This window comes from Melanotaenia boesemani, chromosome 14 (genome assembly GCF_017639745.1).
Source record: "Melanotaenia boesemani isolate fMelBoe1 chromosome 14, fMelBoe1.pri, whole genome shotgun sequence".
Taxonomy (NCBI): Eukaryota; Metazoa; Chordata; class Actinopteri; order Atheriniformes; family Melanotaeniidae; genus Melanotaenia; species Melanotaenia boesemani.
This window is the reverse complement of record NC_055695.1, coordinates 4,301,134-4,321,083: the sequence shown is the minus strand read 5'-3', so window position 1 is coordinate 4,321,083 and position 19,950 is coordinate 4,301,134. Positions and strand designations below refer to the sequence as shown.

Here is a 19,950-nt window from a genome sequence, read left to right as displayed (position 1 = left end):
GAGAATTTCTTTTGTTTGTAATCAAGTCTTGACTGAGCACTGTGTCCTCTGTGTGTGTGAGTGTGTGTGTGTCCGGTCCATTGTGTGACAGCAGCAATGTCATAGCTGGCAGGAAGCCACTGCAGAGGACAGAGGACCACCAAGACAGCAGGACAGGTCAGCACTGTAAGAAGTCCTGGCGCCCCCTACTGCTGGGTTAGTTTATTACAAGAATATTCCCAAAACCGCCATAAATGAAATCACTTAAATTTAATTAGATTATAAAAAAAGTTGCATCACAATGTCATATATACAAAAAATATCAAAATAAACTTATTATGTTAATAACCTTTATATAAACATCACATCCCGCATATAAAACCGGTTCATTCACAACAGTCTGCATCTGAGAATGACTAGTGTCAGATCAACTGGCTCAAATGATTAAAAAAACAGGACACTAACTAAAAAATGCAATTATACCACAGTAGATAAACAATATGCAGCTAGAGACAGCTAGAATTTTAACCCAAAAACTAAAAAATTGTGATGACTTCCAGCCATTTATTCCACTGTGCAGATGCCTAAACAGCACGTTATCCTGAGATTCAGACGCAGAGCTCTGAAAAAGGCTGCAAGTCACAGGTAACTATAAGTCATCACAGTACTGGTGTGTTAAATTGTTTGTTTTAATCCCAGAACTAGTTCCTGGTCATAGTCTTAAATCTTTAACAATATTTAATGGTATGGAGCCACAGAGTTGCATTTTCTAAATCATTTTCTGATCTGTTAAAAAAATTCAGTTTTGGCCATCCTGCACCCAGCCTGAATGCTGCAGTATGCAGTCATTGTGAACGTGAGGATTCAACATGTGCTGCATCTACAAATTACATCTGGTGGATTTCTGCTGGGTGTGGGGAGCATCTGGAGTAAATGAGGAAAAATTGCAGTTCAGGGAGATCCACTTGCTCAGAACATGGAGTGCATTGCAAAGAGCAACATAAGCACCAAATCCCATATCCCATTGCGAGCTCTTAGTGGCTCTGCAGCATGAAAAACTAACCTGGCCCCTACAGTAAACATGTTATCCGTGTCCATGTGGGGCCAGAGGAGAAAAGCTGGGGTCATTTTTCTTCTTGATCTTACTGATCAAGTTGTCTGTCATATTTTCGGCTTCAGTGCTTTGGAGCAAGTTCACTATGTAGCAGGAAGTAATCTTCCTAATATCAGAAAAAATCCAAATTCAGACCAAGAGCAGACGGCAAACGTCTCTCCCATCCGTCCCTCACACAGAGATGGTTTCGGCCCTCAGCGGGGCTCTCTGTGGGTTGGCTCGGGCTTGCTGTTTCTCTGCCTCTCGCCTCTTTCGCTCCTGGAGGTAGCGCTTCACCCCTCTGATGGTCTGGACTGTGAGCACTGTGCCTGCTGTGTACAAGATGGCGGTGATGATCCCAAACAGAGCCACGGCTGCATCCCCCCCGCTCACGCTGCAGTTCATCCAGGTGTAGCCATTTCGTGAATAAATCCTCTCGCGCTGTTTGCACACATCTGTGGAGTTGACCTGGATCACAAAGTGCAAATAGAGGCCGATGGCCACCACGTAGACCACCGCACCCACTGCCTGGAACACCAGCGATCCAACCAGGAGCTTCCATGACATCAGCTGGGGGGGTTTGTTACCGGCAACCACAAACAGCAGCGAGATGACCCCAAAGATCAGGATGAAGGCGATTCCGCCATAGGTGCCCGGTGCCCTCATCTGGCTGTACTGCATGTCCAGCTCTCGTACCTTCTGCAGCTCTGTGCCCTGCAGGGAGATGTCAGTGTTGATGTTTAAGCTGCTCATTCCAGCCATGGAGGTCATGCCTGAGGTGACCATCTGAGCTGTGATCAGACAGATCAGCATCAGGAAGTTGGTCAGCACAGCACAGATCAGCACGATGCCTAGTGACCACATAGAGATAAAGAAGAAGAAAATCTGTTACTGTTTTCATTCCTGATAAAAACTGCAATTAATTCAATTAACTCTTAATTTTTTTATGTAAAGCACTTTGAGTTGTATATTATATTTTAAATGTGATGTACAAATAAACCTGTCTTGTGTTAAAACTCAGTCTTTTTTTACCTTTTTTTATATTTTGGCAGCTTTTTTTTTTTTTTTTTTGTAAAAATGCAAGTAGAAGCTAAATTCTGGTCAACATCCAGACACTGTTGTTGCAGGACAGCTTCACTTGTCAGATTATGAGTCTAAAACAATGTAAGATGAATGTATCAGTAGATATAGCACCATAAAAGCCAACCAAAACAAAAAAACAGAACTTATTACTAACAGAACTTCATAGAAATAACACACAGATCAACAGTGACCAAGCCTTTTCTCATCTGCACATCATGCTCTGAAGTCTTGGCTTTCAGGAGAAAAAGAAACAAACACACAACAGAAACTATTTCCATGTTTACACTTTTTTCTCCAGCTGGTTTTTGGCACCACTGTGCACCAAAATGTCTTCTTGGCTTCATTCCAGCCATAGTGGACCATTATTTTTGTTCTTTTTAGACAAATCTTTCTGCTCACTTCCTGTCCATTTAAGCTCTAAAGTTTGATGTAAAGTTTGAAAGGAAGTGGCTTCATCATAATTTCCAGGTCAAAATACAGGTTACTTAGCAGCATAGTAATGATATTGATCTTTTTTATATTACGAAAAACTAATATAATAGTGTTATCATGAATCACTCATTGTGGATTTATCATATAGAATCACTGAATAAGCACTACATAATGGCGGCTGGATGGGATATAAATCCCTGGACAACTTTTGTGTATCATCTAAAGGCTAAGCTATCAATCACAATTTACCCCACAGACTTACACACTATTGTTCCAGAGAAATTGCCAACAATATAAGTGATAGTGTTCAAAGGTGCAGGCAATCTAGCAGAGTTTTAAAGTGAATCCATTTTCACAAGAATTTAGTTGGGCTGTGCATCTTTACTGGTCTCATGATTCAATTATGATGATCATGTCTTCCATGATGCATCACTATGTGGTGCCTCCTTAGTTTTCTTTATTACTTCACATTGTTACTTTCTTCATTCAATACAAGCAGTAAGATAATTATGAACGTCATGTTTGTAATTATTTCAGAAATCAATCTAAATGTTCTGATATTGACAAAAATCATAAACATATAAACAATTGTGTTATTTTCAACTTTATTATTAAACTTTATTATTCCATTTCCAGAAAATCAAGAAACAACTTTATGTGACGTTCTGTTATCAATAATGGTCAAGCAGCCTTCTAGTGGTGAGATTTCTTACAGTAAAGCAGTGAGTTTTGTCCCTCCAGTCTTTCCGTAGTCAGTTCATCGGTATTTTCCATAGATGTTAGCCTTAAGCTAACTTATCAGTTTTTATACATTTTGTTGTGTAATGTTACGTGATTTCGTTGAGACAGTATTACCATTGAGATACCGATGTATTTTCTGTATGTCTGCTTAGTTTTACAGTTTTCCTAACTTAAGGTTTCAAAACTGAGCCTCAGATCTCTGATCTATCTGCTGAGCTGTTGCAACAGGCTAAGTCACGCCCCACACAGCGGTGGTTGGTGTCAACACCTCAGAAGAGTTACTGGGAAACTTCTTGTTAACTAGGGTGAGGAATATCCTGTGCTGTGGCCAACATAACAAAGCTTTTTCTATTTACGGTTGTTTGCTCAGTATCTTGCTTTCTCCAAGCTTTATTACATAACATTACTCATCGATTATGTTTTGCTGCTGCATCGATGCTGAATCGTCTACGTCCACATCGCGATGCATTGTAGAAACGATTAAATTCAGCCTCTCTAACATTTAGTAGTTTTGGGAATTGTGCTTGACCAAAGTGAGCCATTTAAAGATGATCATTTATATACTAATATGAACCTTGAAGCAAAAATTAACATGGCTGCTTTTGTTGTTCAGGTGATATTATTAGTTATTTACTATTTTAGGAGAATAAATGCTAAATCATTTAAATGCTCTTTAAAAGAAAAGCCAAGCTTCTGTCATCAAATGTCAAAAGTATTACTATCCAATAAAGCATGAAAATCACTTTCACTTTAAGAAGCTGAAAAAAGTACATTCTGGTACTGATTTATCAAAGCTGCTTTGTTTAAATGTTCTTTTTATCAGCTGATATGCAGGGTTACACCATTATTTACATTCTTATAGCAATCAACTCTTGTGAGTTGTCAATTTTTTAGACACAGAGATCAAATTATTAGTCTCCTCCCAGCTTAGAGGATGCCATTCTTCTGCCTAAGCAGAGACCAGAAAAACCGGCGGATCCAGTCGCCACAGAAGGAGGAAGCGGTGAATGGCACTGAAACCAAACTCAGGCCTCAGACACAGCAGATACTGCAGCTGTGAAGCAAACATACCTCTTCTGGAACAAACGTTTGCACATTTGGAGTCATGGTGCTCCATTCGAGGAACATCACGTGCGTATCTGGAAGAGGGGTCAGCATCTCGGGGGTAGTATGGAGGGTGAGAGGAGGAGCTGGAAGAAAGGAAAAAATGATGGAAGTCTTCTTGTTTGTTTCCACTATGATGTAGGAATAACAATGAACCAATTTTTATTTAACGCAGATTGTGATGGGAAAAGAGCTATTATTGATTGATTTGTGTATAATGGTTGTGCGTTTTCTTAAAGAAAAAATAAAAATATTTTTACTCTTTTTAATCAAGTCCAAACACATCATTAAGACTGAATTTATTCAACCACATAACTGACCACGAGAGACATTTATGTTAACTGCTGCTTTGCGTAAAATCCAGTAATAAAATAGTCAGTTTGTCCACATTTTGGATTCCTGACATCACACGAAACAATCAAGTTGCACAGTCATGCATTAAGAACAGCAGCATCTTTTAATAATAAGTTTTTATGTGGTTAGACATGAAGATAATCTGGTCCTTATCTAGTCTGATCTCACAAATTAGATCAGTAAAACCTCAGATGTGAAAGATGTGAAGGTGTGAAAGACTAAGTACAACCTGTGACTCAACAGTATACAGATCTCCTTTTAGCAGCAACTACGTCACATGATCATTTTCTGAGTAATGATAACAGTGACTCACGTGGTTTTGGGTTACTCTTCTTTACATTATTCATATCAGTGGGGTTTGCAGCATTTGTTTATGTGTGCCTCTCTAAAGGTTCCATTACAGCATTTTTATCAGAACTTTTTATTTTATGTGTTCACAGTCCTGCTTAGAAATTAATCAGCATTCATGTTAAAAAAAGACACTGTACATTTATTGACCCATTTTAAAAAATCTGATTATAATTTCTCATGTAAAACCTTGAAAAAAGACTGAATTTTATATTCAAACAAAACAAATGGTGCCAATAAATTATTCTAAAAGTGAAACACTTTAAACAAATGTCACAAAAATCCTAAAACTGAGTCTGAACCATTTGTTTGCTCTGTCACAAATCATACTGAGATTCCTCAGATTTATCTGTTGGCCAGCATATAAAATGAATATAAATTAGTTCAGACTACCGTCACCCACATGATGCCTCAGATTAATGTCACATGTAATCAATACCACACCAGAACTTTCACAGTCAAGACTTTCCCTCATGTCTAAGAATCAAGTTAATGTATTAGCTCCTTAGTTTGAGCCTTGTCACGAGTACATGGGGTTTTTGTCTTCTTTTATTTCAGTGTTGTTTAACAAAGAGCACACCTGTCGGGATATGATCGCCGGTCATCCCGGGACGACCGGGAGTCTCCGCTTCTCGGTCGATGGTCTCCATTCCTCTCCCGGTGTCCCCGGTTTGAACGGGGCGGTTGGCTCATACCTGCTGACCGAAAGTGACACAGAAACAACCTTTGAACAAAACGAAACTAAACCAGGTTTCTATAAAAATTACTTAATGTGTTCTTTTTGTAATTTAACTTTTAAACTTTTAAAACATAAAAGCATAAATGGTTTCATCGCACGTTGACGCATAGAAATAAGTAGTTCACGCAGCTTACGTCAGAACGCAGAAAACGTAAACAAACCAAAGAACATTTTAAGGACATTTAATAATTTTAAATATACGCTTTAAATTATTTCAGCAACCTATCATCTTGTTGAAGAGGGTTTCTGAATTTTGCGTTACGCTAATTAATCCACATGAAACCATCGAGCAACAGGTTCCTGGTTAAAAACTAAACGTCGTAGGTGTATGTTTTATTGTGTTAGCTAATTAGCTAAAACACCAAATTCACCAACGTTGTCAAATGTAAACTTACTGTGAAGTCGATGTAAGCAGTCTAAAGTCACGCAACAACTGTCCTTTTTGAATCCTCGAACCACCAAAGTATGTGTTTCCAGGTAGAAACAGCTCCACCCTACCTAGAAGAGGAGGAGGTGGATTGAAACAAGGCGGAAGAGGAAGCTACAGGTAAGCAGAGGAGGCCTTGTTTTCACCACTGCAGCTTGGGTGCAGAGTTTTTTGGATGGGGTTCAAGTCATTACCAGCTTCTGTGAATCAGCCGCTTTGTACGATGTCAGTCCCAGCTGTGAAGCCAAAGAAGCCTCTGTTGTACACACGATTTTTAGGGGGTGTTGGCCTTTTAACATGAGTAGCAGTGTCTCAGAGGCATCTAATGTATGCGCTTCTTTTATTGAGGCTCCCAGAAGAGCCCTTTGTCCTCTCCTACAAGTAAGAGCCTACAGCGTAGGCTGCTTACATGTTTTTCTTTTTTTTTTTTTAGCCTGAAGCATGAATCAACACACTTTAAAGTAATACAACTAATTAAAATGTTTGTTTGTTGTTGTTGTTGTTGGGTTTTTTTTTTTTTTTTTTTTGGTGATTTATAAATCATCTAACATATGGTCAGATCTGCAGTTTCTGCTTCTCTAGTGTGAAATCATGATGGTTCTCTGTCATTTTAAAGGACTTTCCTAATCTATTTTTTAGATATTCTTAGTGTTTTATCCTGTTCTCTGTCCAGATGATCCTACACTACTTCGATAATGATGAGGACTAGTTCTGGGGAGGATCCATCCCTCCATCAAACCTGTTGAGGTCTAGTTCTGGGGCGGATCCATCCCTCCGTCTGACCTGGTGTGGGTTCCAGTCTTTGTGTTATTTGGCATACTTCAGCCTTTTCTCCCTGTTTCCTTCATTAAGAATGGCTTCTTGACAGCCACGTTTCCATGATGATGGGCCGGTTTTCAGAAAGGAGGTTTAACAAACTCTGGGTTTAAATCTGAACTCTGAGTTAAATGAGCATTAGGGAGTAGATAAAAGACTTCAGTTAAACACAGATACATATACAATACAATACAGATACAAGTAGCTGGATGGCACATTTCTGTGCAAAAAGAAATAGATATAATTACACGATAAATATTTTTAAGGTAGTAAATAGTCGTTTCTGTTGACATTTTACATACAATATACACTATTTTGCAAAATAACTAATGAACTGTTAAGGACCATTTGTCAATTTTTTATGTCTAGATTATGAATGAAGCCCAAGAGCCCAAAGATCCGGGTGTACATAAGTTAGTGGCTTTCTGTATCTCCTCTTCTTCTTAAACCATTAAACATTATTTGATTTTTATCTGAAAGATGCTTTTTGGTTGCAAAGCAGAAAACATTTTTGAAAATAAAACAGTCACAAAATTTAAACTATTTTCAGCACAACAGAAATAAAACAAAACTAAATGAACAAGAATATCACAAAACAAAACAGATGTTGTGTAGTCTTAATGTCCTGAAGAATAAATCACACATTCGGGGGAAAAATACCAAATAAAAAACAAAGTTTCAGCAAAGTACAAATATTTTGTTAAGAGCAAAATTAAATTATTTAAACAACAACAAATAATAAAAATAAAAATATAATAATAATAATAATAATAAAAGAAAACAGCAGCAACAACATTCAGGAAAAAAAAGTGCAAAATAAATCATAAAAATAGATATTTTTGTGGTTAATTTTTGTTTTCTGTTTTTCCTTCCACCTTTGGGTCAAAGTATTTTTTTCAATAATCATTAATCTTAGAGAATTATTTTAAACTGTAATGAGAACACACCTTTTGAATGTAGTTTTAAATATATTATGATGCTCGTTAAATATTTAGATTTATTGGATAATCTTTGCTATAAATGCGTATTGACTGCTTTGTTCTGATTGATTAGTCACGTCATTGACTCCATATAAACTCCATACTGTATTAAACCTTTTGTCCACCAGGTGGCAGCACGTGACCCATGAGGATGGTGCGGTGGTGAAAGTCTTCCGGGTCGCGTGTCTGATTCTGTAAACAAACACAAACATGAGGACACAGGCAGTTTTGTAACGCCCTCTAACTACAGAAACATTTTTTTTTTCTTTATCTTCCGGGATTAACGTGGAGCAGATTTACTCTCCGCGACCATGTTGTTTCTCCGGACTCCTGTTCTCAGCTGCAGAGCTCTGACCGCTCTGCGCTGCCTGTTCCCCGGCTACACCGCCTCCAGAAGCTCCGCTACATATGTTCAGGGCCAGAGTCCTGAGCCTCGCATCCGAGAGTATTTCTACTACATTGACCATCAAGGACAGGTGGGAATATAAACCAGCCATACGATGCACACATAAACACGATGTCGATGCTGTTGTTTGTTAAACACTGAGTTATTTTCTTTTTGCAGCTTTTCCTCGATGACACTAAAATGAAGAACTTTGTCACCTGCTTCAAAGGTAAGGAGTTCTTTGCTTTTTCAGTGAAAGCATCATTCCCCTTTCCTGATGATAGCCCACCCAAAAGTTCATCCTCTAATTCAATTCCTCAGTTTGAAAACACTCAATTCTTTTATTTGTTTCCTCTCTTTGCATCTTTGCACCCCTCCTCCAGAGATGCAAGCAGTGGAGATGACAGGCATTTTGCAAAATAATCATCTTCAGGGCTTCATTTTGAACCAACACTAGTTATAAACTGTGACATAGCTTCATTATCTCACGGTTGTTTTGTTGCTGCCTGCTGCTGTCACCTGAGCATTAACCCTGCTTGTAACAGTAGACATTTACTTTGAATTCTGTTTACATGTAAACTGCCATTCAAATGTTGCGGGTGATGATTAAACATTGGAAAAGATGCACAAGTGTTTCCTTGCTTATGGCTTCTCTAACAAGCCTCGTCTCTCCTCAATCGTCTTCCATTCATGTGCATTTTTAAGAATATTTGGAAACAAAATATTTGGCTGTGATCTCCAGGTTGCATGGAGGTAGAAGATGTGAAGGGTTAAATTACATAAAAAAAATAGAGTCCTATGTATAAGTCAGACAATATGACCACAGTGAAGACACTGCTTTATGGTGAACACACATCACATCTTAGCTACAACTGACTGTGTGAATATTGTTTGAACTTTCATCTAAACTTTTAGCTGTCAGCCTGTTGAAATTTCACTGAACAAATTTAACCATATTGCAGTGTTGATGTAATATTATCTTTTAAACATTTAGGCCCAATCCTCTCCCAGGTTGGCCTTTTTTCTTGTTTGTGGATTAAAGGTTAGTGATCAGCTAAGTCTTGTAATGTGGCATGATGGGCTAGATGGCCACTACCTCTCCATTTCCAAAAGAAAAGGTCATTAGTGCAGCAGCAGGCAAAATGGAGGGTGTTGGCCAAGAAGAGAAATTGGATTGGGTCTTAAATTGGGCTAAAAATGACACTTTCCCTTGTATTCTTCTTTTGAGGCAGTGTCAGAAATAAAGGGACTTCTTGAGGATCATATTTCACAGTTTTGACTGAAGCTGTCATGTTAGATATAAACAGCTTTACTGAGTAAATTTCATGGTGCTGTCTAATGCTCAACACCTTTCTGTTTAATGTTTTTTCCCAGACAAACAGTTCCTGGTCTTCTTCTTCAGCCGTCTACGTGCGAATGAGAGCGGGCGCTACGAGGAGGACTTTCCCTTCCTGTCCCTGTGTGGCAGGGAGAGGAACTTCCTGCGCTGCGATGACCGACCTGTGGTCTTCACCCACCTGCTGCAGAGCATCGCAGGGCAGCAGGGAACTACAGGAGACCAGGAGCAGCTGTCGTACTGTGGCGGTGCAGAGAAGCTCTCCGTACCCTTCCGCCCGGAGGCGCTCTACATGCATCCTGTTAGTGGGCGGGTCTATCACCCCTGCCCGGAGCGCTCAGGAGGTGTCGGCCTGATCAGGTCCACTTTGGCAATCGAGCTCAGCCCCTTCTTCGTTTATCCACCAGAGAGCACCCTATCAGGACAGCCGACACATTTTTTCTGGGGAGGACAGAAGCGCACGCTAACCAATGAGCTTGCAGGATATTTCCCCCCAACAGCGGAAGGTGGCGAGCAGCAGGGAGAGCTCAGATAAGGACCATAACTGCTCTTAGATGTATGCTAGTATCTGAGTCCCTGAAATGCTCACAGAACACCAACACCTTCCTTTCATTTATGTGGGCTTTAAATAAGTTCTGTAATTCAGTCCCAGGTTAGTACGCCATCCCATCTGAACCATCAAATTAAGTTCACAGACTTTTTTTACTTCCTGCAAATACAGCAGTCTCTGCTTCCTTATTTCAGGTTGGAGCATATTTCAATGATGAGTTTGATTTAAATCCCATTCCGAGCTCCAAACAGACAAATTTACTCAGAAGGTCAAAAGTTTACATCAAGTAAACAATTTCTACTAGTCCTGTGATCCAAACGTGTTAGATATATATAGTGAAACAGTGGTGGATTAATCTCAGAAGGAGAATAAGGGGGTAAAAAAGGACAAGACACCAATGAGCTGCCTGGAGACGTTAACAGCAGAGACTCCTGATTTTGTGGTAAACAGGCGAGTTTGCCCTCAACTAAGAGAAAAGAAATAAATAGTTCCAACAGTCTTTGGAACTAAATTCCCAGAGGACACAGTATGACGTGCAAGGTGATGTAAAATAGTGACTTTATTTAAAAGTTGCATTTTTGTTGAATAATGACCCAGAAAAATCGAAACTGTGGAAAACAGTGGAAAGATTTGAAACTGCAGCAGCACTTTTCTCAGGAAGAAAAAGAAAACGAAAAAGTAATAAATTTATTTAAAAATATATTTATTAAGGAAAAAATAAAATAAGCAAGTTTAAAATGTTAACATTGTGTTTAGTATTTTATTTGCTGTCTCAAAGAAGACGTGGTTTCAACATGGTGACTAAAAAGAAAGAGGGATGCTAAATAAGGACCATGGCTGCCGTGAAATGTTTTCACTTATAAGTAAATTTAAAAAAGATATATATATATATATATATATATATATATATATATATATATATATATAAACTTTCAAATCAAACTTTATTTACAAACCACTTTTCATCATCATCATCAAGGCAGTGCTTTACATGATAAAAACAATTCATGCATATTAAAAATAAAATGAGCCTTTACACATCAAAATAGATTACATAACAATAAATAAAAAAAACTTAGTCTTTCACACAGTCATATGCACACACATGTACACACCCCCAAATCATTCTCCACATATATATCTGCACATGATAAGAACTTAAACTGAAGGCATCTGGACAAAAAAAGAAGTCCAACTGCCCTCAATTCAAGTTCTTAGGGTCGCTGTAAATAAAGTCAGTAAAATAAAACAAAAACTGTCATAATATAAAAAGATAAAATAAGACATTTAAAAATACAGATAAAAAATGAACAACAAAACTAGTCCATCCATTACCTGAATTGTTATGTAATTGGAACCAGGTGGACCAGTTTGAAATATTTAATAATAATTAAAAAGCCATTAATTTAACAATTTACATCAAGTCTGTATCTGATCAGCTGGTGTCTGAGGTGTGGGACAGGACTTCGCCTGCTCCTCAGCACGTTACAGCAGGTGAAGGACTCGGTGGGTCTTAGTGGAACTACAAGTCCCAGAGACCTCAGCAGCGTCAGTGGTCCTGGAACCACTGCTTAATAACATGGCAGCGCCGTCCAGAAACACACGCGAGCTGCTGGAGCGGTCTATCCGGGACCGGGTCCCTCCGCTGCTCACCGACCTGTACCAGTTCACCATGGCGTACGCGTACTGGCGCGCGGGTCGGCACCAGGAGCCCGCCGTGTTCGAGCTCTTCTTCAGGGACAATCCGTTCGGCGGCGGCTTCTCGCTGTTCGTGGGTCTGCACGACTGTCTGCTGTTCCTGCGCAGCTTTCGCTTCACAGACGAAGGTGAGCGGATCAAGTTGGTCGCATTGATTGCTTTTAATAAAACCACATAAAGGTAAAAACAGCCATGGATGATCCGGGTTGCGCAACACCTGAGACCCGGCAGGGGCTGTCACTGGGGAAAACGTGAGAGCCGACCAGCTTCTGCTAACTTCGACCTTTAACTTTGAACCTGAGCACCAAGAATAATCCATAAAGGACTGTGTGCTTTAAAGATCAAGAGGCCCACCTAAAATAGCAGCGCGCGGCATGCCACAAAAGTTATGGGTAATGAGACTACTTATCCTGCCAGTAGGTTGTTTGGTTTTCATATGAAAAGACCTTGCTTTTATGGACACACAAAGTAGAGGTCCCCTAGAACACATAAAGATTGCTTCCAAAAATTTAGCTGTTTAAAAATACTAGAATACTCTCAGCAAAATGTATTTAGAATAGAAATTCTGAGGATATCTAATGACCCTGCTTACAGGATTGTTATTAATGATATAATAGCATGAGTATTTTATTAGTAGTAGGCTAAACATATTTCCAAAAGCTTAAAAAAATTCTAAAATGCATTAAAAACCTAAATCTGTAGATTATGAATTTGTTTTAACTTGTTTATCCATCACAAGTTAAATTATTTTTATTGTCTTCACTGATCAACTTTATTTAAAATATACGTAAATTAATTTAACATTTGATACCAGCAATGCTCAAAAGTTAGGATGGAGACCAAGGAAAACGGAATATATAGTAAAATGGTTCTGGAAATTCAAATCTTCAATCAGCAGATTAATTAGTGATGGGTGAGGGTGCCCAGATTGGGTATAAAAGGAGCATCCACTAAAGATTCAGTCTTTCCAAGCAAGGGTGGGTTGTGGTTCACCACTTGGTGCCAAACTCTGCCAAAGGATCACCAGTAATTTCTACCATAGTTGGAATTATGGGGGAGCTAAGGAGACCTCGGGTCCTTTGAAAAGCATATATAAATCCTTTTTTTTTGGCCATTTGTGACACATAACAGATCTTTGTATTATAGTCTGAACAGCACAAATCCGCTGTACCTCCTTTATCCAGTAGTGACGTTGTAAGTAGCTTAAAGTTTTCAGTTGAATATAATAGTGTGTTTCTGAGAAATACTCAAGTAAATCTACTGATAAGTTTTAATTGGCTTCCTTTTTAGTAACTGAAGTAGTCATAATTACCAGCATGCTTCATATGTGCGTGATGTTTGTGATTCATACCGGAGCCACAAACATGTTGGTCTTAGTTTCATTACAGTCACACTGCTGATGCCTGCTGGATTAGATTAGCTGTACATTAGATTTTCTTCTGTTACTGTGTGTGTGTGCGTGTGTGTGTGAGTGAGAGAGAGAGAGAGAGATATGAGAGAACATGTGAGACAGCAGGACACATTGAGGACATGTGTTTCTGCAGGAACCTGTTTCAGAACAACTGGATGGATGCTTTCTGTTGTTAGTCTCACTGAGGTTGTTCCAGCTGTTGTGCTTTTGTGGATACAGATGTGGAGTTCCTGCGCTCCGTCCTGCCCCCCACCACCGACCCCACCTTCTTCCAGTTTCTACGAAGCCTCGACTGTTCGGGCGTAACACTCCGCTCTGTCCCAGAGGGCACCGTGGTGTTTGCCAGGGTGAGCTGCAGGTATGAATTTGTCAGTCAGGGTGAAAAGGAGAGAGAAGGAGTAACGGGTGCTGCATGTCTAACACCTGCAGGTGCCACTGATGGAGGTGGAGGGTCCGCTGGCCGTCGTTCAACTGCTGGAGACCAGTTTACTTTGTCTGGTGAACTATGCCAGGTAAAAAAAAAAACACAGTTGTTTTTGTCACTTCAAAGGACTTGCCTTGGTTTCAAGCCTAAAAAAAAGAAAAAAAAAAAAGCTGCCATTGGTGCAGCAACGTGACTCCAATATCTGCAGCTTTTATGTGGTTTCTTCCTGCATGACAACAGTCTGATGGCAGAGGCAGATGTTCAGAGCAGAGTAGTTGTTACAGTCAGAATGAAAAATTGAGCTTTCTAGAAAACTGTACCATCAAAATGATGAACCTCAGTTCAAGCAGCTTTTACAGACTTAAAGTAGAACTACATAACTTTCCAGCTTTAACACGTTGATGGCGCAGTGACATTAAATATGTACATTCCTTGAGATGTCGTTGCCCTGCAACTACCCCGAGGTGAGAAACCACCTTTTCTTTTCCATCCTGGTGCATCACTTTACAGCAGTATTTCACTTTACAGACCACATTACATGCTAGCAACTGGATATCAACACACTGCTCGCTGCTAATTCAGCAAAGAGGCCCAAGAGGACAATATTTAGAACAAGTTATAAGAGAAGAGTCAACACAGACTAGCTTTTGCTGCAAGATGGATGCAGAATTAGCCATCTTAAAAGGTCACCTCAGTACGAAAACCTGCCAAAGCTCAGTGGTGGGGTTGAATTTACTGACTTTAGCCAGATTTTGCACTTTATTATTATTACTGTACACCTTGCAAGCCATTGCGTTTGCTTTGAGCATTTTATTATCACTGTCAGACAAACAGGAGAGTAAATCCTACAGCAAAGCACGTTTTTAAAGAAACCTGTGGTTCCAAGAGCAGAGAGATATGCTAGTTAGTTTTCTTCAGTCTTTACTTTTCTCTATTTGTCCTTCTACCTGAAGCTGTCAGCTGCCGATAGAAGAATCTCTACTTTATGTGCATAAATGCCCGTGTTATTATAATGCAAGTGCATGGTAATCTTGCTAATTATGGGTCCAAATACAATAATTCCTCTGCCAATAAAGTACACGTTAATACAGATGACTAAAAATAGCTAACAAAGCCCTTTAGAACTGCATGTTTGGTAATTAAAGGTCGTCAGCTGTTTTTCACATAACAAAAATCGTGTTTGTCACTTTTTTTTATTTAAACTGACATAGAAGAGATCTGGAGATTCTGTTCCTCATTGAGGAAAACTAAAATATTAGAGAATTTTCTCTTCTATAACAGATAGTCTTCATTGCACATCTATGCAGCTTGTTGCATTGTGTGGAGTCCTCAGTCTTCCCTCTTTTCAGTCTGGTGTGCAGTAACGCTGCACGTTTCCGCCTGGCGGCCGGACCCAAGAGGAAGCTGCTGGAGATGGGTCTCCGCAGGGCTCAGGGACCAGACGGAGGTCTCACCGCCTCGCGATACACACACATCGGAGGTGAACACTGTGCGGTCTGTCACCTGCTCTGACATCCACATCATCAAGGTTCTGGCGGATTATTTACTAACCTAACGGGATCTGTCTGTCAGGGTTTGATCTCACCAGTAACGTTCAGGCTGGCTTCTTGTTTGGGATCCCTGTCGCAGGGACAATGGCCCACTCATACGTCACGTCCTTCACCTCACTGGAGGAGGTGTGGCCAGAAGTGAGTATTTGTGTATCAATACAGTGAGATTAGAAACAAGCTTCAACCGGTTTTGACTGATTATAAAAACTTTTTGGGAATTTCCTGGTTATTTACTTTTTTTTTTTTTATTCTTTTTTATCCATATATTTTATTTTTTATCATATGTTGTTTGCACATAGGATTGTGGCTGCTTTAAATACAGCAAGGATACTCAGAACAACAGAGTCCTTAAAAGGAAAAGTCCTTCAGAGAGGTTTTAGGATGAGGTAACCATCAAGGATCCCGCTTTTACTTTGAAAAGTGCAAACCTTTTTCCTGTGTCAGGATTATTCAGGGATTAATGAAGTATTGTTTCATTACATTTCTCAGTTTTTTTTATGTTTTTACTGTTTGTGTTGGTAGATTTTTATCTTTGTTTTTGTTTTTTTTTAGTCTCAGGTCTAAATTTATTTGATGGTTTTATGTCATTCTTTGACTGCTGTGCTTGCTAATTAAATAGTTTATCATGAGTATTTAAAAACATAAATAATGTCAATAATGTGGGTAAACAGAGTAAAATAGTAAGATTAACACAAAGAAAAGATTTAGTCAGCCTGCATCTTTTTCCTCCACTCAGACGTTGGTGGCAGCGGACAGCGACGCTGATCCAGTCGATGTCATTTCTCTAGCAAAAGGCTGGCTGAGTCGAGTGTGTGAGCTTCTGGGAGCAGAGTCCGGGAAGATCCGGGAGGGCGAGCTGGCTTCCTTCTTGTCTTACGCCATTGCCTACCCTCAGAACTTCCTCCCTGTGATTGACAGCTATAGCGTTGGCTGGTACTTATACAATATTACATCCTACAGAACAGAAATGGAATAGATTTTTACTGAATTTGATGCCCTCCTCCTCATTATTTAACTTAACAAAAGTTAAGCTAGGTGACACAAGTTTCAAAGAAACCTGTGAAAGATGGTGCGCATGTCTAATTTGTTGCATCACTGTTATTTTTTACTAGTAGGTGTCTCTATTATCACTCAGGTGTAAGTGTCCTGAGGATGAAAATATTCACAGATGCTTTCAGGACTTCATCAACATTTTCCATGACACATACAGTATTACGTATTTCTCTGTGTGTGCTTTCAGCAGCGGCCTGCTGAACTTCTGCGCCGTGGCGTTGGTGCTGTGTGAGCTCGGCTACAGACCTGTAGGAGTTCGTCTGGACAGCGGGGACCTCTGCAGACAGTCCATCGAAGTCCGTCGTGTCTTCAGACTCTGCAGCGAGCAGTGAGTGAGGCGTCATGCTGCACACGTGCACCAGTGTGACTCTTATTTGATCTGATTTGACTCGTCTGCGGTGCATTTGTTCCTTCTCTGTTCTCTCTGTTCACATCTGCAGTTTCTCCGTCGCTGCCTTTGATTCTCTGATCATCGTGGGGACAAACAACATCTCAGAGCAAAGCATGGCTGAGCTCAACAGGAAGGTAAGGAAGAAGTGCTGTTCACCGCAAAGCATTGTTTTTATTTAGACTGATTTATTTTTGTCCCTGATGTTCTGTGTCTCTCAGGAGAATGAGATCAACATTGTTGGTGTTGGAACACATTTGGTCACCTGCACTAAACAGCCCTCTCTGGGCTGCGTCTATAAGGTCATTTGTCAAACAGAAATACACTCGGAGGTCGTTCACTTCATTTGTCATGTTAACATTTATGTGCTGTTTGTGTATATTCACCAGCTGGTGGAGGTAAGAGGAAGACCCAGGATGAAGATCAGTGAGGACCCAAAGAAAAGCACAGTTCCAGGAAAAAAAGCAGTGTACCGACTGATAGACTCAGAGGGTAAGGATCAGTTTAAACTTTTGTTTTCTCCAGCAGTGATAAATCTCCAATAACAGGATTCATCCTGCGCTGTTGTGTGCCGCATCTTCTCCTCTGCAGGTCATCCTTTTCTAGACCTGTTGTGTCTGGAGGTGGAGCCTCCTCCAGAGGCAGGACGTCCTCTGAGATGTTACCCTCTGGGCTGCAAAAACTCACCTGCATCAATCACTCCAGCTCAGGTCACCTGTCTGCGCCAGGAAGTCTTCACCAAGGGACAGGTGTGGCTGCAGAATGCTTTCACCTGGCAGATGTTGTCTGTGATAATTGCTGTACCCTTTCTTCTAAACAAAGTCATGTGACATTTCATCAGATTCTGTGTTAGTGGAAATGCTGCCAGTTTGGATTTATGTATTCAGAAAGATTTTATTAAGTAAAAATGGGATACGTGTAGATATTGCACTGAGTGATGTTAAACAACAAAACATCAACATCTACCCCACTCAGTCATAACATTATTTCTACCTGCCTAGTACATCGCCTGGCTATAAAACACCACCTGGATTTAACTAAGCAAATCGTTAAGAGCTTCTGTTGGATAATTACCGCATGGATGATCGTGTTTCAGCTGCAACAAGTTATTTAACCCAATGGATGTGATGATTAGCTTCTCATTACTTTAACAAATGTGGAAAGAAGATTATAGTCTGTAATCAAAGCTAAAGATGGTCCAACAAAAAATTAGAGGGGGAGGGGCTATGTAATAGTCTTGAAGATCCTACAAGTCCAACAAGTTGCAAGTCAGTGCCTCCACATCCCAAATCTGCACACTGAGATCTGGAGAATTTGGAAGGCAGGCCTACTCCGGCTCAAACCCAACGCGCTCCTCAGAGCAGTGTGGCAGGGCATGCACTGTGCTGATGAAGGTGTGTAGTTCTTCACCATTATTAAGGATGACAGGACCCGAGGTTTCCCAGCGGCCAGCCTCCATTTCCCACATATCTCTGCGTTCTGACCACCGCAGACCCGGAACATAAGACAAGACCTGCAGTTCTGGAGACGCTATGACGCAACCGTCCAACCATCACAGTTTGGTCCTTGTCAAAGTTGCTCAGATCTTTAGACTTCTTAGCTTTTCTGCTTCCAACACCTGAACTTTAAGGACAGAATGTTTTCCTGTTGCCTTCCCTTCTCTTCCAGTGGTCATGTGATTGATGACTGGTGTGCAAAGCCCTGGATGCCATTGAGCCTTATCCAAAACAAAGCATTACTGTAAGACTGTACTGTACTTTTTGTTTTTTAGGTCACACAGCCTCTGTGCAGCGCTGCAGAAACTAGAACAAAGGTCCAGAGCTCCCTCCAGACTCTAAACCCCCGACATAAAAGGCTGCAGGAGCCAGACTCCTACACAGTAAGCTGCAATCCAGTCTGCATCAAATGCAAAAACGCATAACAACTGTTGATAAAGACATAAAAACAGACTCACCGGTTAATCTTCCCTTATGTGAAAGAGTTCAACACTATGTTTTTTTTCTTCCAACAGGTGGCGCTGTCAGAGAAACTCCACAACCTAGTCAAAGAGCTCCAAAAGTGCTGCAGCAGCAACAATGACTTTCTTTTAGCAAATTAAAAACTTTTTGTTCATACTGTTTTCCAAAGTACCTTCCAGGAAAATCAGTGTTGACATTATGCTCTACAAATGGCGTCAGTCACTCACATTTAATACCTCAAAAACTTCCCTTAAATAAACAGAACTTCTCAGTTTAGTGTGCTGGGAAGGCAGATAAAGAAATTTAAATTAAAACAAAAAAATCAGATTAAAATCTTTTTGTTAGTTTTAATAAGAAGCTTCCAAACAGGAACAGAAACAACAAACACTCGGTGCCACAAATCAAAGTGCAAACCACTTTGATTCTCAGATGTTGTTTTTTTCTTTTTCTTTTATAAATGAATGCAAGTCCAGGACAAGAATGATGGTACAATCTTTCTGCAAGTGGCAAGAAAATTCTTTGCTTTTACATGATGTCACATTTGTTTCAATAATTGTGCACAAGGTTTGAATTACACTGGGGCTTACAATGAACAAAATTCTCAACAAAAAGCCTGTTGGAACATTAAAGCTAGTCTACAAGTTACCTGAACTTTGATGTATTTGCTCCCCCATAATTCAAACCATGGTTGTGCATTACAGGAGGAGGATGTCAACATTGCTCATTGTAAACCAGGACATGCACTTCTACAGATTTCTACAGTAGCTGCAGTTTCAGGATCCTCATTTTTCACAATGGCTACCTTGAAGCATAGGCGCCGATTCCGTGGGTGCTTCGGGGCCCGAGCACCCACGGACACTACCGAGCACCCACGTGGGATTGCAGGTAAAGTCTGCCTGACCAAGCATAGATGCGCATGCTCAGAGAAGTAGTGTCAAAATTACCGCTCAGGTGACATTGATTGGCGGATGCTAACTTTGACAAGTGAACATTTAAGTTAAAAAATGGACAAATTTGTGATCAGGAATCCCCAAACATCAAGTGAGCCCAACGTTTCTACAAGTGCAACGTCCAGCTTTACCAGTGCTCCCAGTTGTGTCC

At 40.1% G+C, this 19,950-nt stretch overlaps 3 protein-coding genes across 11 annotated transcripts; 2 read left to right on the top strand and 1 right to left on the bottom strand.

Moving 5' to 3' along the window:
• Nucleotides 1-127: 127 nt before the first annotated feature.
• On the bottom strand, nucleotides 128-6,609 carry si:ch211-191a24.4 (uncharacterized protein LOC100150331 homolog). Of its 4 annotated transcripts, none has more exons than XM_042006727.1 (5): nucleotides 6,495-6,609; nucleotides 6,269-6,371; nucleotides 5,715-5,829; nucleotides 4,400-4,518; nucleotides 128-1,923 (listed from the first exon to the last, which is right to left on the bottom strand). In XM_042006727.1, exons 1-5 carry the CDS (start codon nucleotides 6,597-6,599, stop codon nucleotides 1,265-1,267), a joined length of 1,101 nt encoding a protein of 366 aa, XP_041862661.1. In that variant the 5' UTR covers nucleotides 6,600-6,609; the 3' UTR covers nucleotides 128-1,264. The 4 variants fall into 4 exon arrangements, with proteins under 4 accessions (XP_041862661.1, XP_041862660.1, XP_041862664.1 ...); XM_042006726.1 differs by having other exon boundaries at nucleotides 5,715-5,832; nucleotides 6,495-6,608; XM_042006730.1 differs by lacking the exon at nucleotides 6,495-6,609 and having other exon boundaries at nucleotides 6,269-6,379.
• c14h8orf82 (chromosome 14 C8orf82 homolog) lies at nucleotides 6,288-11,039 on the top strand. Of its 4 annotated transcripts, none has more exons than XM_042006733.1 (4): nucleotides 6,288-6,420; nucleotides 8,391-8,572; nucleotides 8,662-8,710; nucleotides 9,856-11,039. In XM_042006733.1, the coding sequence occupies exons 2-4, from the start codon at nucleotides 8,408-8,410 to the stop codon at nucleotides 10,350-10,352; spliced, it is 711 nt and encodes a 236-aa protein (XP_041862667.1). In that variant the 5' UTR covers nucleotides 6,288-6,420; nucleotides 8,391-8,407; the 3' UTR covers nucleotides 10,353-11,039. The 4 variants fall into 4 exon arrangements, with proteins under 4 accessions (XP_041862667.1, XP_041862665.1, XP_041862668.1 ...); XM_042006731.1 differs by having other exon boundaries at nucleotides 6,339-6,420; nucleotides 8,225-8,572; XM_042006734.1 differs by lacking the exon at nucleotides 6,288-6,420 and adding an exon at nucleotides 6,910-7,088.
• Nucleotides 11,040-11,712: 673 nt separating this feature from the next.
• On the top strand, nucleotides 11,713-19,460 carry naprt (nicotinate phosphoribosyltransferase). Of its 3 annotated transcripts, none has more exons than XM_042006722.1 (13): nucleotides 11,713-12,193; nucleotides 13,696-13,823; nucleotides 13,906-13,988; nucleotides 15,250-15,380; nucleotides 15,473-15,588; nucleotides 16,187-16,383; nucleotides 16,694-16,831; nucleotides 16,944-17,028; nucleotides 17,113-17,193; nucleotides 17,281-17,383; nucleotides 17,483-17,640; nucleotides 18,663-18,770; nucleotides 18,903-19,460. In XM_042006722.1, the coding sequence occupies exons 1-13, from the start codon at nucleotides 11,947-11,949 to the stop codon at nucleotides 18,987-18,989; spliced, it is 1,662 nt and encodes a 553-aa protein (XP_041862656.1). In that variant the 5' UTR covers nucleotides 11,713-11,946; the 3' UTR covers nucleotides 18,990-19,460. The 3 variants fall into 3 exon arrangements, with proteins under 3 accessions (XP_041862656.1, XP_041862655.1, XP_041862657.1); XM_042006721.1 differs by having other exon boundaries at nucleotides 11,716-12,193; nucleotides 16,691-16,831; XM_042006723.1 differs by lacking the exon at nucleotides 11,713-12,193 and adding an exon at nucleotides 12,270-12,481 and having other exon boundaries at nucleotides 16,691-16,831.
• Nucleotides 19,461-19,950: the final 490 nt, after the last annotated feature.